At 50.4% G+C, this 16,007-nt stretch overlaps 1 protein-coding gene across 7 annotated transcripts in view; it reads right to left on the reverse strand.

Moving 5' to 3' along the window:
• The window catches only part of WNT7B (Wnt family member 7B), a 97,833-nt gene extending 82,508 nt beyond the window's left edge, over window positions 1–15,325 (reverse strand). Inside the window, exon 1 of one of the 7 annotated variants that reach the window (XM_075760455.1) lies at window positions 14,960–15,325. In XM_075760455.1, the coding sequence (XP_075616570.1) occupies window positions 14,960–15,030 (71 nt within the window). In that variant the 5' untranslated portion in view covers window positions 15,031–15,325. Of the gene's footprint in view, window positions 1–7,135; window positions 7,309–7,514; window positions 7,581–7,775; window positions 8,341–13,576; window positions 13,789–14,254; window positions 14,276–14,959 lie in introns of those variants that run through there. The other 6 variants (XM_075760494.1, XM_075760487.1, XM_075760446.1 and 3 more) reach the window with 6 other exon arrangements.
• Between the last annotated feature and the right edge of the window lie 682 nt (window positions 15,326–16,007).

A 16,007-nucleotide genomic window follows, 5' to 3' on the forward strand; every position in this document is an offset into this window, starting at 1 on the left:
ACTGGCACCAGAGGCCATAATGATTCTTTCAATAGCCCATAGAACTGATTTTGGGTTTTGTCTGACATGGCCTCCTATTAATATTGCTTTTGCTGTATGTTCTTGGGAAATACGGCCACATTCCCTTTAAATTGCGTAATATGGCAGCCTGTGCCAAGGCTGTACTCGAATGGATACTGGAAGAACAAGGCTTGTGCTGACTTTACGTTTGGGTCTCCTCTCACTTGCACCAGAGTCACTGCGTTGACTGTGGCAGAGCTGCTCCTGCTTTATTAACTTGCTGAGCTGTGGATGTAACCCCAGGGGAGAGAACCCTTGGGCCCTCAGGGCTAAAAAGACAAGATATAAGAGCTTCCTAAAATGCTGCACAGACCTATAGCGATGGCCATCCAGAAGAAAATATTTTTGAATGCCTTTGTTGTGCATTCCAGGTATGTGCTGGTGGAAGATACAACTCATCACCATTATCTTTGCACCATAAATCTGCCAGTAAAGTCCCTGGAGTTCAAGCAGTTTCGAAAGTGGTGCCATTGATTAGCAACAGGGTGGCTCTACTTCAAATAAAAAATTTGGGACACGCAATACAGTAACCAATAGACTTGGTGCCACTTCACAAGGGGAAAATTCTTCCGCCACATGTTAAGCATCTGAGGCTAGCTTTTGCCCTCATTTGCACACTTACTATACCACTGGATGTCCTTTTTTTCTTATTACTGAGGAACTCAGGGTGAAATTTGACCTTGGACAAAGAGCTGGAACAAAGACTATGTCACCATGATGATTAAGTGGGATTTTTGCATAAACGTGAATTTTATCCTTTGTGGGTTCCTGCCACGAGGGAAATCTGATCCACAAGCATAGGCTGAAAAGAAAATAAATGTTCAAAACTAACTACGGCGTGGGTACAAACTGTATGCACTATTAAAATTATTTCCAGAAAAAGTTACAATAACTCTCTAATTTAGCCTGTCTTCAGATTTTCTAAAGAAGGTATGATTTGCTGAAAAATAATTAATAGGTGATAATCATCTTGCTGTCAGATCCTAGTGGAAGAAAGATTTTTTTATGATGAGAGCAACTATTTGGCCTTAACTATCTTAACTTTAGAAAAGCTGCTTATACTCCATTAGAACTGAATGAGGCAGCTAACTTTCAGCTCCATCGCACTATCAAGAAAACTGCCTTTTAGAAAGAAACCCAAGAGGAAAGCGTGGAGAAGACAACAGTGTTTTATCTGAAGGTTTGTCCTAACAACATTTAGGCAGTAACAGAAGGGAAGTCTCATAGAAATATGTTGCATATGAACAGAAAAACCTACTGAGAAAATACTTTAAGTCTCTGTATCTAGAATTTCTTCACTAGAGTGCTCTGGTTGAAGTCTTTGCAATGCTCCTTATGCATGTGTTGTAGCAAAAGCAAATACATAGGAGTTGTCTTGAAGTAGCCAGCAAGTCCTATGCAGCTCTCCACAATGGAAGGAAAATGTATCCTTTTACTTTTGGGGGAGGATTGAAGGGAGAGTAAAAGAGAAGGAGAGCATGCTAATAACCCTTAAAGGACTGAAAGACATTCTCCAGGAACCTGCCTTCCTTGGCTTTTTCTTCCAGAGCACTCCTGTGCCTGAGCTCCTGGTCTTTCTTAGCCTCCCAAGGAATACTGGGCTCGTAAACCTGCAGCTTTCAGTGGCGAGTTTGTTCAGCTCATTGCCAGGGCATTCACATGTGCACAGCGCAATCTCATGATCCAAAAGTCACGGAGATTTTGTTTCCATGCTAAGATATTTTGGTCATGTTTCCCATGACTAGAGGCCTGGCTGGTTCCCCGTACAACTCTTCCATGTGGAGCACTACTGTAATACTCTGTAAGTTATACACCTGGGGCAGGTTGGGGTAATGCTGTACAGGAGGGCAGTGAAGCATCAAGGAGGAAAGAATAAAAATAATGAGAAGAATCAAGCAGACAGGTGAGCCTGAAGTTGCAAAAAGCTGCCTGTCAGGTAGTTAGTTAGCAGGTAGAGGTGGTTTGCCAGCGAGCATGAAAAGCACCGGTGAGAGGCCACTGAGGGTAAAATGACATGCAAAGGTGATGGGCTGAAGAAATCGGGCTTGCAACATTAACCAGTTCTGTAACGCATAGTGTCAGCACGGCTGCAGAGCTCCTTTGATCTATAGCTGGCCCTAGCTTTCTGTTGCTCGCGGTGACTTGGGAGGACATGAGGGTTGAACTGTATATTGGGGGGTTAGGAATCTCTCTGACAGTACTGCAGTCCCATGCACTAAGAAAACCCTTGGCACCATTCTACGTTTAGCAGGCCATATTGCCAGGTTCACATGGTGCATTTTTTCCATTGCATAAACTGTGTTTGTCAGTCTAACTGTATAATTGCAGCTCACTTTCTTTAGCTCTTTAACACCTCCTTTGAAAGATTGTCTTCTGAGGGATTAGCCTTGTTCTTTGTTTAATAGGCGAGCATATCTGCATTTAATCTTACCTACTCATCTGAATATTTTGTGTTGCTTTATACCCACTTGTTATATTATGTTAGTAATGCAACATATGTAATAATTCCACGCTGTCATCCTACAAATTCTGGATGTTGCCACCTTTCTTTATAATTACTTAAGTCATTACTTTTTTTTTTTTCCAAGTTTAAGGTGTGCTAGACATCTGATTCCCAGAACCTGCTTACCACAAAGGATTGAGAGAGGTGCCTACATCCAAATGCGTTTGGATTCAAGGATATTCAGAACTTGAGTGCTTGGCCGGCCTAGACCATGACAGGGACAGGGGGTGGCCAGTCACAGATTTACCAAAGCTCTGTGGTGTTAGACAGGGAATTTTATTCTGGATCTCTCAGAAAAATGGTGGATTTTATCTTCTAAAGCTACCAAGAAGTCATATCACAATTACTCTCCCATCTTTGCATGAGAGCTTCAATTCATGGAAATAGCCTGTGTCAGGCAGATAAGCCAAGTTCACGGTGATTATGGCAGCCTAGCATGCAAATATTCTTTATCTTTCTTGTTTCTGCTGAGCAAAAGCATTAGCTTCAGGTGATCTTGAAAATTGTCAATACCCTTTGGAGGTTCCCCTGTTCTGTCTCTAAGCCAAGACATCTCTGGGGGACAGTAAAGTTGAAGTTCTATTCCAAATCCTCTTATAGATGACTATTATTACAGTACCATGTGAAAGGAGTATCTAAGGATCTCAACAGAGCTCTCCTCGGACACAGGACACTGCACAAGCAGAGGTCCAGAGCGAAAGCTTGCCTTAAAGAGGGCACAGTCTCAGTTACAAGAAGAACAAGGTGCAAAAAGCAGGGAAATGACAGATTTACACTGCAGTCCAGTGACCAAGCCGGGGACAATCCTGTTCCCATAACAGCCAGCTTTATCACAGAGGTCAATACAGCCCTGACCTAACCGGGATGGGAAGAGAGGGCCAGACTGTGTAGCCCTGACTGTATCAGCTAATGTGGGAGCATCAGTCACGCTGGTTGATACTAATGGTGAAGCCGTGCCCACTGTCCCCCTGAAAGCTCTACACCACAGAGCAGGCTGGCTGTTCTCTGCTAACGTAGCTCCTTCCCACACTGCACAGGTTAAGAGACAAGCTTCAGGGACTATCTCCAACAGTCCTAATCTTTAGGGATTAGGCGTGAATACTTTCCTGTAGGCATATGGAAAATACACGTTCTTTCTAACCCACTTCCCACGAGTGAGGAGAAGCCCTGTTGTAAAGGATGTGGAATTGTAAGGACACGGGAGTATCAGCAGAACAGATGTAAAACATGCAGAGGATTTTTCTCCTTCTACATTTCCTAACCAGCCAGTAATATCTACTCGCTAATATAAATTATTTGCTATATTATGATGTTAGAATACATAGCCACTTTGAAGATTTATGCTGCTATTACTACATACACTCTCTTACAAGTTATTCCCAATCACTTGATAGCAAATAACTGAATTAACTCTGCCTATGTACCAGCAGATAATCCCCGAAATAAGCTTCTTAAGAACCAATTCTTATGTTGCTGGTGAATGCATCCAAGCCTAAAGAAGATGAACAGTGAAAGGAGTACACAAATGGAAACTTAGACTAGCACCATCTTCTTTAGAAGAAGCTAAATACGTATATGTGTACAGACACATGCACACTCAAACATGCGCTGCAAGAAATGGTGCCAGACAGTATTATATATAATCCTGCTTTTTAGACATTTATTCTAATTACATCGATATTATTAAATGTCAGTTTTATACTTTAAATATGTAATTGGATTACCAAAATATGTCCAGAGCATTAAAATGCATCAATCATCCTAATACCAGCTATTCTAGCTGCAGTCAGTTTTCTTTTTCAGAAAGTCAGACACTAATTGTTTCCGGTTGTAAAAATGTTTACAGTGTCTCAGCAGACCAAAGGTTAGTAGGCAAGCACACCGAAGAAGATTACTTTATCAGACGGTATACTTATAATATAGAAATCAATTTTATAAAGGAGTTGGCTCTTTAAACTAATTTCGCATGTAGTCTGCTATAACTTAACTTTCTTCCCAGCTAGTGCACACAAGAAACTGAGGCCCTAGCGCCTTTTTCATTCTGAAAAAGAAATTTCATTTCATCGTTGCCTTTTTAATTCTGAAAGTCCCATTTCCTCACGATGGGATTTTTGCTTTACAGCTTCTCTAGCAGAATAACGGAGCCGCATCGTGCCCCGTCCCGCCCTGCCCCGACTCACATCCACCAAGGGAGACGGAGCACGGACACCCTTGCGCTGTTTGCTCGTCCACTCCATATTGCCCTTGGTAGGTTCGTCTTTATCCCTGAAGGACCAGCAAGGAGGAGTTGTTCCCATAGCCAAAAGATGATAGAGATCTCGGGCAAAATTAACATAACCATTGACAGTCCATGAGAGCTCACTAAATAGCAGCTTGGGAAGCATCCTCCCCTCCAGAGAGCGAGGGTAGCAGAAACAGACACCAGAAGATAATGCTCGAACAGGCTCTACTATGCTTTAATCTTCAAAAGCTACCATTAGTAAGCCAGAGAAGTATATTTACCCACAAGATAAACACCACAAGTTCGCTAGGCTACTATCCATTAAGCACTGAAATAACTCCTCTGTCTTTTAACTTTCAAACGGGAGCGAGGCGAAGCATCGCAGCGTGCCTGGCTCTCCCCACCGCTGCTCCCCGCTTACTGGGGGCGATGGGGGAGGGATGCAGCTGAGATGCAGCAAACCCGGCCGGGGGGAGGCACGGAGGGAGGGCGGGGAGCGGGGAAGGGGGGGCCCGGGCAGCCTCTCTCCGCCGGCCCCGGGCGCACTGCTGTCTCCCCGGGGAGGCAGCCGGCTCCGTCCCTCTGGAGTGATGGATGGAAAGAGGTGCGCGTCGGTTTGGGGCTCCGCTTTGTTGGGTTTCACCTCCTGATCCCTTTCCCTTCTGCTCTGCTGGATTGCAATAGCCACCTCGGCTCCGACTCCGCGGGTCCAGCTCCGAGTGACCTGCCGCTGAGGCGATGAACTGGGGATGGCACAGGGAAAGGCGAGGGAGCATTATTTATCCGCAACAACTTCTCATTGTCGCGGGGCAGCGCTCAAAAGATCCCAAAGCAGTTCGCTCTAAATAAAGCAGGCATTGCTTCCCTTGTATTTCCCCTCAGCAGTCGCCTTAGTATTATTATTATACTTCTATAGCTTTTGCTTTCGGACCTTATAATTATGTCACACAGCAAGGGAAACCGCTAGCATCCCAGCATCTGGTGTGCGGTTTAAAACTTTTGTTTCAAGATTTGAACTATTTATAGAAGGAAAACTTTGTAGGATAGTAATTTCCTACGGTTTTGAGAAAAATAAGGCTACGCTTATATTAAAAGGGTGTATTTATTTATTTATTACGATTCCTTCCTCCTGGTTTGGGTTTGGTTTGGGTTTTTTTTGTTGTTGTTGTGTTGGGTTGTTTTTTTTTTTCTCAAAAAGAGATAGCACTGCAATTTTTTTTTTATTTTTTTTTTTACAAGCTATTGGTCACCTACCAGCAGACACATCCCGCCTGTGAATAGAAACAGGCAGCTCTGGCTATTTGATTTAATCAATAGCATCCAACCGAATTAAACTTAACGTGCTTCCATAAATCAAGCGCCTTTAAAAATCGGTAGCCAAGGCATGTGCATTTCATTAAGAATTAAGAATGTAGAAATAGGCGTTTAGTTTCTTTTTATGAGTGGATTTATTCCTACTTTTCTTCCATAGCGGTGGGTTATACTTTTCCATAGCCCACAGAAAATACACACACACGCAGAGGAACGCACGCACATGTGCTTGTTTATGTGCATGTGCTCCCGTGCATACATACAGGAAAAAAAGTAAGATGTATAGATATATAAATCCACATTCAGTTCAAGGGTAGGAACTAAAATTTTGCACCCGCTGGGGTGCAAAAAGGGCTGACCTCGCCACGGGGGTGGGGGAGAAGGGAAATCCGCATCCGAGGTGGATGCGAGGCCGGTGATACCGAGGTAGGTTTTCCCCATCACCGTCCAGAGCTCGCCCGAGCCGAGGTGATCCCCTCTGCCGCGATCCCCGGGCAGCCTGGGCCGGACCCGAACCGGCCGCTGCCCTTCCCGGAGCTTCCCCGGGCCCGATCCCCGAGTCTCGGCACGGAGGGGCACGCCGTGTCCCAGGGCGGGAGGGAGAAGGGTCCCAGTTTTAAACCGGCTTCGCTGGCCGGGGGACCTGCCGCCCCCAGCGCCCTCCTCTCCCCACGTCTGCCCTAAACGTGGTCAGGTCTCGCCCGGAGTGCGGGAGAGCAGAAGCTCTTGACGCTCCCCGGCAGCCCCTCGGGGCTCCGGCGTGCAGCCCCGGCCGGACCCGGTTCCCCTCGGCACCGCGGCTGGCCGGCCCGGGGGCCGCGACGGCCACCCCCGACCCTCTAACGCGGCGCCCGGCGGGGACAGAGACCTGCCAGGGGACCTGCAGGAGCACGACGGCGGCCACCCTCTCCGCAGCCCGCACGGACTAGCCCAGCCGCTATTTATCCACCGCAACGTTAGATACAGATATAGATATTAAAAAAAAGAGACCGAAACTCCTTGCAGTCCCACCCACCGACTCTCATTTCCCCCACCCCTACCTCCACCCCCTTCCTCACAAGGAAAAGGTCCTGGAGCCAGCTCTAACTGCGGGACTGGAGATCCCTCCGGAGCAAAAGCAGCCGGCAAGCAGGCGGCTCCGCGGCCGGGGGCTCTCCCCGGGCTACGGGGCTGGGCGCTCGCCGCCGGCTGCAGCAGCCCCCCAGCTCCCCGGGATCTCCGCGCAGAAACACACTTCCCCCGGCCAGCGCGAAGCGATGCCCATCTCCGGTTTGGCAGGAGGAGGAGTCGGGGTCGGAGTCCCCAGGGAAGACGCCGACCGCTCCGTGCCCCGTTGCCCCGCCGCCCTCCAAGGTGCGCCGCCCCCGCTGCGGGCGCGCCGGGCCCCGGTCCCGCCGGCGGGGCAGCCCCGGGAGTTACCTGGCGGTGTGCACCTTCCCTCGGCAGGGTCCGAGCAGCAGCGCCAGCACCGCCACCAGCACAGCACCTCCGCCGCCGCCGCCACCACCGCCACCACCATCCTCACCACCACGCACTGCACGGAGCTACCGCCCGTGCTGGCTTCTCCCGGCTCCCTCTGCTTGCTTTGCGCATTGCCCCTAGGTAGCTGCTAGCGGGGTCATTTCAAACAGTATTAAAAAAAAAAAAAAAAAAAAAAAAAAAAAAATCTGGATCACTTACAGGTAACTCCCACTGGTAAGGATGAGGAAAATCTGAGGGTAATACACTGAGAGTAACACACTGCGAGATGAGAAAAGGATCATGGCTGAATCCCGTTTACACTCTTGGAGTTCGCTTCCTTGGTTATTCCTTTCTGGCCCCCCCTGGTCGTAATTCCCCACCCTTTTTGGTGTCAGCTGTGGCTTGAATCTGAGTTGGAATCCAGTCCCTTGGGCTTGGGGGGGCTTTGTCTGTTTGTTTGTTTGTTTGTTTGTATTGTTGTGTCTAGTATTCCCCTGGTGCTAATGCTGCTCCCTGTGCAGAGTATGTGCTGCTGCTGCTGCTCTCGCTGCTGCTGCTGCCTCTGGGCTCCTGCCTGTCATGTCTCAGTGGTTGGAAGTTGTTACAGTGGGTTCTCGTGTTGGAATGAGGATGGTTTAAGGGATTTGGATGGCAGAAAGTGTCTCTCTCCCTCTCTCTCTGTAACTCTCCTGAGACTCGGGGCTGCCATTGGGCAGTCAGTCACTGCAATCCGCCTACTTTTTTCTCTCCCTCTCTCTCTCTCTCTTTTTTTTTTTTTTTTTTTTTTAAAGGGGAGGATGACAATGGAGAGACACTGATCTAGCCCGGGCTGCAATGAATCCGTGCTCCCTGGCTGAGCCCTCTCCGTACTCCTCGCTCCGCAAACGCTCCTCACCCGCTTCATGGGGCATTTTTAAAGCTCTCGCTCGGCGGGCTGCGGGCGGCTGGCTCCCTGCGTCTGCCGTGGCACCCTTTCAGCTCGCCCTGGGAGAGATCCTGAAGGAGCTGGCAGCTCCCAGCTCCGCTCTCGGTTAATTGCTTTATTATGGGCGGCTGCCCTAGTTTCCCCGAAGGATTCCGCCGTCTCTCCAGCCTCGGCAGGGGCTTGGCTCTTGTTGTCCCCGGTGTTGAAAATTAAGCTCCGGTTTCAGGGGGATCTTTCAAAAAAAAAAAAAAAAAAAAAAAAAAAAAGCGTATATGTTGTCGTAGCCCGCCTGAATAAGAAATAAAGACATGCACACTCGTAGCTTCCAGATTGGATTTCGCGTGAGAGAAGGGGAGGGAAAGGACTGGTGTGAAGCAGCCGGTGCAGGGGGGCGAGCAGGGGGCGCAGCGCCTCGCCGGGGCGGCAGCGTCTGCCGGCGGCTCCCGGGTTCCCGCACCTCTCCGCAGGAAGAGCTGTCGTCTCCTCTATTCCCTCTCCCTCTCTCCTTCTTGAAAAGATGCCGGTCCGAAGAGACGTTTCCCGGCAGGTTAGTTGCCTTTTCCCTGCCTTTCCTCCGAGCCGGGCGGCTCCTACCTCCTCAGCACCGCCGCGCCCCAGGACGAGGGGATGCTCGACCCTTCCTCGCTGCGGCAGGCGGGAGCCTCTCGCTCCGTGTGGCCCCAAACGTGCAGAAGACATGTGCTCTTCATCTTTGCCTCGTTGGGCGTTTGTCCTTTCCCCCGGGAAAAAAAAAAAAAAAAAGACGGTTTAGTGGTGGGAGAGATGGTGGAAAGACCTGCGCTGCGGATGACGGGGTTAGGGTTTGAAAACGAAGCCCGAAAGAGAAACGTACACCGCAGGTAATTTAGCACAAATGCAGCCGAAATGAGCAAGAACTGGGCTCCGAAGTCTCCTCGGTCCGTAGGGTTTGTAAATGTTCGTCTCAGGTTAATTGGTTAATGACTGAAGGAGTTTTCTTGGCCAAGAGCTCTTCCAGACACCCTGGGAACACCTCCTCCAGTTAACCAGTCCCGGCACATGGGTGCTGCTGTCTCCGTGACACAACGAAATATTCTTTCCGATAGAACGGGAATTGCAGAATCGGTGTAAAAACGTTGTCTGCCGCCCAATATGCGATAAAAATCTTCTCGGGGTTTGGTTTCATTTAACCACTTTCATCTATAAGTTCAGTGGAGACGCTGGGACAGTCAACGTCCTCTTGAGAAACACTAATCTCGATCAACAAGAGACAGAAGCTTAAGCCTTTGAACGATTATTTACACCCCAGATTCTTCTTATTTAGAATCCTTTAAGATTTTTAAATCGTCGTATTTTACTTCTGTAAGTGTGTGTGCGTATGTGTATACATATATAGATAGACATATAGATGTGTATGTATGTCCTGTAATGCCCGTTCTGGCTCTCAGACATGCAGGCTGTGGTTGGGGCAGCTGTGCTGAACGTGAACTAGGAGAACGGGTAGCGACTTTTGAAGTTTTATTTCTAGCATTTGTTCGGCTTCGGATATATTTTTAAATGTGCATCTGTTTTTAAAGATATGCCTGGGGAAAAGAAGAAGAAGAAAAAAAGGAAAAAAAAGTGAATTGTAAAAATGAAAAGTAAATGCTGGCGCTGGATAACTTCGAACTGGTGCTGGCAGAGTTTGACCCAGTCCAGCTGAAACGAAGACGGTTTACCAATCTCCACAGTTTTCGGATTGAAGCTGGTTTTATCCACAGCTTAGCTGTGTGGTGGGAGGAAATTTTATAAAAGAAACCAAATCGTGCCGTTTCTCTTCGGGAAGTTAAATTTTATTCTAAAATCACGGGCCGGTTATTATGTCGGAAAATTAATAATCGTGGTGATGATGATGATGATAACAATAACCTGCTAAATTCCATTCAAATGGTTTCTATAAGTGTGTCAGCCGGGGGCAGCAAGAAGTGCACTTGTTTTGTTGATTGAAGCCGAATATATTCCCTTCAATAAAATGATGTGGTACTGGAGAAGACGATATTGTCAGTAACACCTAATACGGGCATTTCAGCATCTGTCGTTTCTTCTTCCACAAACACGTGTATTTTGGACAAAATAGGGGCAGAACGGCACTGAAATGGTTGCCGACACCATAGTCGGGCAAATGAAGCAGAGCAGGTAAGAATCAAGTATTTCTTTTTTTTCTTCCCCCCCTTTATCTGTCTATTCCCAGCTGCGGTTTCTTTCTTACCCCAAACCTGCCGAGTGTCCGGCACAAGAGCACGTCGGAAGCCGGTAAGAACTTTGAAGGTACGCCTGGTAGGCAACACGCTGCACTCCTTTCTGGTCGGAACCGAGTATTTTTTGTAGCTCACCGAGCTGCAAGTCTAGTGCCAGGGGAAAGAAGAGGGGGAATGATGAGCGTCTTAAAATTTACGGATGTCTGCTTGGCGGGGAAGGGCGAGGAGTAGCGGCGACAGCAGCATAACGGAGGGTGTCCACGGAGGTGCCGGGGAGCGTGTCGTCCTGCGGGGGGGAACGGTGCCAGACAGCCCCCCGTAAGGCAGCCGCACGGTCCGGGACTCCGAGCGCAAATCCCGCGGGTCTCTCCTCCCGGGAGCTCCGCGGCCTCGCCGGCGTTCCCGGTGCCGCCACGTGGTGCCCACCGTCGAGGCTGCTCCCCAGCCGCTGCCTGCCGCGGGGCCGAGCCGGGCCGGGCCGGGCGTCCGGGCTCCCCGCCGCCGGACAGCCCCGGGGAGGGGAGAGGGGAGCTGGATTTCGTTGGCGTTTGCTGCAAACGCCGCAAAGCCAAGGTGAGCTTCGCCGTCGGGGCGGGGAGCGGGGTCGGCTGGCCGGTTCCTTGCCGCAGCGTCCCCGGGAGTCCCGAGAGGGAGCGGCGTGCTCCGGCCTCCCCGGGAAGCGCCTGCACCGCAGCCCTGTGCCTCCCCAGCTCCTCTCGCCTTTGCCACACGGGATCGGAGGAAGCGTTCCCGCCGCGCCCCGAAGGGGTGTCAGCACCTTTCGTTGTCCCTTGGGCAGCGCCAGCTCCCCCCGCCTGCATCCCTCGAACCGCGCCCTGACCTCCTCCCCGCGGGGGAAGGGGGTCCTCTCCGCTCCCCTTGGCGCTGCCCGGCCGCCCCCTCTTCTTTTCCTCCAGAAGAGATAAAGATGAAAAGGGGGGGGGGGGGGGGTGTTGCCCCCAGAGACCTGATCCGGGCACTGCCCGCCGCTCCGTCTTTCCGAAGGTCACTTCACTCATCCCCAGAGCATCCGCTGTAATTTGCATCTGTGGTACAGCTGTGATTTTTAACTTCCGACGTATTTATTAATTAAACCGGAGCCGAGTGCTCTGCGATCTTCGCAGGAAATATTTCTCTTTCAATCCTACTGCTAGCCCAGGTCAGTATTTGATGTGATCTATTTTCGCGAGGGGATACGTGGAGTCAGCAGGGTTGCAGACGCTTTATGCTTCAGTGCCTGGATGGAAACGTCATCGACAGAAATACCAAGGGATGCTTCACCTCACGCGTCTCTCTCCAGCAATTCCCCTCTATTCCAGGGGATAGAAAATAGAATGGGAACAACGGGAATTCCCTGAGAGGAAGGACAACCTGAGCGGGATCTTGCTCTCTCCTCCTAACTGGACATAGCGGCTTCTTTATGGTACCTTGCTATGTCACCCCCGCCCCGTCCAACAGCTGGGTAAATACTTATGTATCGCGTTATTTTCTCTCCCCTCGGTCTCATGTTAGCCACTGAAAGTGGAGCTTTTAGCACGTTTTATTAAGACATGAACACGTGCTCCGCAGGGTAAAAAAAAAAAAAAAAAAAGCCTCTTGCTATCACTGACACAATGGCTCTCTCCTTCACGCTGCAAAATAAACCTAATGCACTGGAAGACAAACTACAGTTTATCTCACTTCATCTCCCCCCCTCTTTTATGCAAAGAGTTCACTAGAAAAGGTATCATTACACTCAAAGGATACGGTTTCAACAAAATGGTAGTTCCAGTAGCTGATGAAAGAGGCAATAATTGCATCCCACATGCCTAGCCTAGAAGTAGCGCTGGATCTCAGAGCAAATTTCTCTCCTATTGTTCAGAGAAAGTGAAGTATCCTCATCGCCTTACAGGCATGGTGATGGATCTGATGGGGTTTCTGTAAGGGCTTTTACAGTTCCTGCTGTCCACTCGGTTTTACTTCCAGGCTCACTCCAACAGCATTCTTGCGATTTTTGTTCTGAATCCCCTTCTAAAACAGCCACAACCAATTTCGAAAAGAGATCTGCTTTCTAGACTGTAACGTGTGCCCAATTTTCTGTTCCCTTTAAAGATAAAACCGCAGTGAAAGCGAATAGCAGTATCATTACCCTTATTTTGTAAAGCATTTTCTTTGAGTTCGCCTGCCTCTCTGTGAGGGATGTGTTGTACTGAGTCCTCCAGCTATTGAAGTAGACGGGGTGGCCCCGTCATCGCTTCATTTATGGATACACAACCTCATCAAATTCACTTTTCAGCTAAACCCCTGTCAATCCGAGCCTGGAGAACGAGAGAGCCCATCGCTGCCGACCCCAGCTACGACAAAAGGCGGCGCAGGTATGTAGCCCCGCAGAGGTTAGAGCACCGAAAACACCCTCCTGTCTTCAGCAGGCAGGATTTGGGGCTACCCCCGGGCATGTGCGTCGGCCAGGACGCGGGCTCCTCACCGGGGCAGGGCAGGGGGTAGCGGGGAGGGCGTCTCCCACGCCCTCTCCGCGTCCGCGCATCCTCCGCGGGTCGCCTGCGGGGCAGCGCCTGCTCCGCCAGCCCCCGCGGCGGCACCTGCGGCTGTGAGGGCGGGCCGAGAGCCGTGCCAAAAATAAATAAATAAGCAAACGCACAGGGATGCAAACCGGCTGGTGCCTGCCGAGCAACCTGCTGGGGACCCTCCGGAAGGCTGCCCGTGGCTTTCGCCAGCACCCTGCAAAGCAGGCAGCCCTGACCTGGCTGCCCGCAGCTGGGGAGGGAGCTGGCAGGGAGAGCTCCCGGTGGGGGACACCGACCCTGCTTAGGCAGCGCCGCTTCCCCTCTCATCCCCGAGGAGCCCGATTTAATTTCCGCTCCCCCCCCCCCGGGTGAAACCTTAATCCTCGGCTCTGGCGTGCTCTCTCTTGCAGATTCCCTCCCTTCCGCCGCCAGCCCCCTCCTCCCCGCCGCTGCCCGGGCTGCTGACAGCGGGGACGGGGCTGTCTCCGCCGCGCATCGTGCCCGGGACAGCGGCAGCGGCGGGGGGGCGTGCTGGACGGGCGGGCTGCGCGGCCCCAGCAGGTCCCGGCGGCCGGCCGGGGCGGGCCGGGCAGGGCAGCTCCCCGCTTGTCGCTACGCCGCTACCCTCCCGCTCCGGGACGGGGTGCTGCGCCTCGCCACGCTGCCGGCCGGCCTGCCCGTCCCGTGGGGAAATTGTCCCCCCTTCTTCCACCTCTCGGGCCTGCCCTTTGCCTCCGCCCCTCTCTTCCCCGTATTGATTATTGATTTCAAGGTGGGAAGCGAGCGTTTTTGGATTGCAACTCACCTTATGCATTCTTGATCATTAAAAAAAAAATCCCTCAGCTATGCAAAGACAGGATCTTTAAAGAGTTTGTAGCTCGACAGGTAAGGACTCGGCTGGGGCTCAGGAATGTGGAAATTCAACTCAAGTCAGCCTACTGCGACGAGCAATATTAATAAGGGCATACAGGTACGGGGGGAGAGGCAGAGGGAGAGAGGGAGAAACTTGGCAACTAAAATAACAGAGTGATCTCCATCGCGGTGATCAAATACCGAAGAGCAAACAGCGGGTTTCCCGGGAGCCCCCCGCTGCGAGCCGGCCTGCGGGCCCCCGAGTCGGTCCCTTCGGCGGAGCCCGCTCGGCTTCCCGGGCTCTTCAGCACGGAGGTAGCCGGACCAGTCAGTTGTCAAGTTAATTTCAACACGTCCGTGTGATGGATAGAAACGCAAATTGTGTCTAGGCCTGCATAAAACAAATCCCTGAGTGCAGGTTCAGAGCAGGGATTCCCCTCCTCCCGCCCCTTTCGCCTTTTTAATACTTAAGCTCTGCTCTATTGTCCCAGCAGCAGCGGCTGAGTTAACTCTGTCAGGCTGCTTGCTTTTTTTTTTTTTTTTTTTTTTTTCTTAGGGTGTTGAACGCCAGAGATAATATTTAAGTTCGCTTAAGCAGTACAAAATAAAAGGATCCGTCATCACCCGCGACCGGCTCCCTCCAGGCTCGGCGCTGCCGGAACGCCCCGTCGCTGGGCAGCCCCGGAGCCGGGCATCGCCCCGCCGCGCTGCCCCGGGACCCGGGAGAAACACGGGCGTCTGCTGGGGGCTGCCACCGCTTGGACACCCGGGGGAGCGGGGCGGGGAGGGGGCAATAATAACCTGGCTTTTTTTTTTTTTTTTTTTTCCCCTGTGCAACATTTTGTTCACAACTCTGTAATAACGTGACCCAAAAGCCAAGGAGATTTGTCGTGCACAAGGACTTACCCTAATTTGACATAGATGACTCCAAAGCATAGAAACACGTAGAAAATCCACTTCCGAAAGTTTCTGTGCATGATCTAGAAAATGGACTGAGCCATAAAAATTTCACAAAAAGTCGAACTGATCTTGTCGATTAAATCCCAGTCAAGAGCATTGCTGAAGCTACCCAGGAGCAAAGCCGGCCGAACTGTAAAAAATCAACACCGTGCAGATAAGCAGCTCTTCCCAGAGCCATGGTGACCGAAACCGGCTCCGATATTAAAGCTAAAGAGGGAGGAAAAATTAGAAAGAGCTGCTCAAAACGGTAAAACAAAAACCCAAGACAGACAGTCTGAAGGAGAAAATGAGCAAGCACTGATCTCGATCAACTGCCTCATAGAGCCCTGAAGTTCAATGTGTTTTTACTTGTTCTGACTTCCCCAGGTAACACTACGTATCTTGCAATCTATGGCTCCAGGTAGGAGGATCTCTCTCTCTCTCTCTCTCTCCCTCTCTCTCTCCTGCTCTTCCCCCCACCCGTAAGTGTCAGGATCTAATACATATCTTATCTGTCTCTCTGCATGTGCGTGTGCGGGTTCTGCGTGTGTTTGTGTTTCAGAAGGCTTGTCCTTAAGCCGGAGTGTTGGGGAAAACACATGAAACATATCCAATAAGGGAAGTAAAGGACTCGTCTTCTCAAACCGAAGCATTTTTTCATTTCCTCTAGTATGGTAACGCGGCTGGATTTACAACGTATGGACTTCGCAAGAGATTGTTAAAACTTATCCCCCCCCCCCCCCCCCCCCCCGGCTCCTTTCTTTCTAATCAAAAAGAGGCAGGCGTTAACCCCCGGTCGCTTACAGCTCCGTATCCTAACGATATATGTGTGTGTGTGTGCAGACTATTTTCTCTTTGGCCATCCGACCCTGTTGCACACTTACAAACGCCTGTGACTAAATTTGATTTCATTTTCTACCGTAAGAAAACATTCTTCCTCCTTTAAAAACCAGATATATTTGGCTTTTAATACAAGTATAGGATAGTTAATTTGCTGCTCCTAGGGAGATCAATC

This window comes from Balearica regulorum, chromosome 1 (genome assembly GCF_011004875.1).
Source record: "Balearica regulorum gibbericeps isolate bBalReg1 chromosome 1, bBalReg1.pri, whole genome shotgun sequence".
Lineage (NCBI taxonomy): Eukaryota > Metazoa > Chordata > Aves > Gruiformes > Gruidae > Balearica > Balearica regulorum.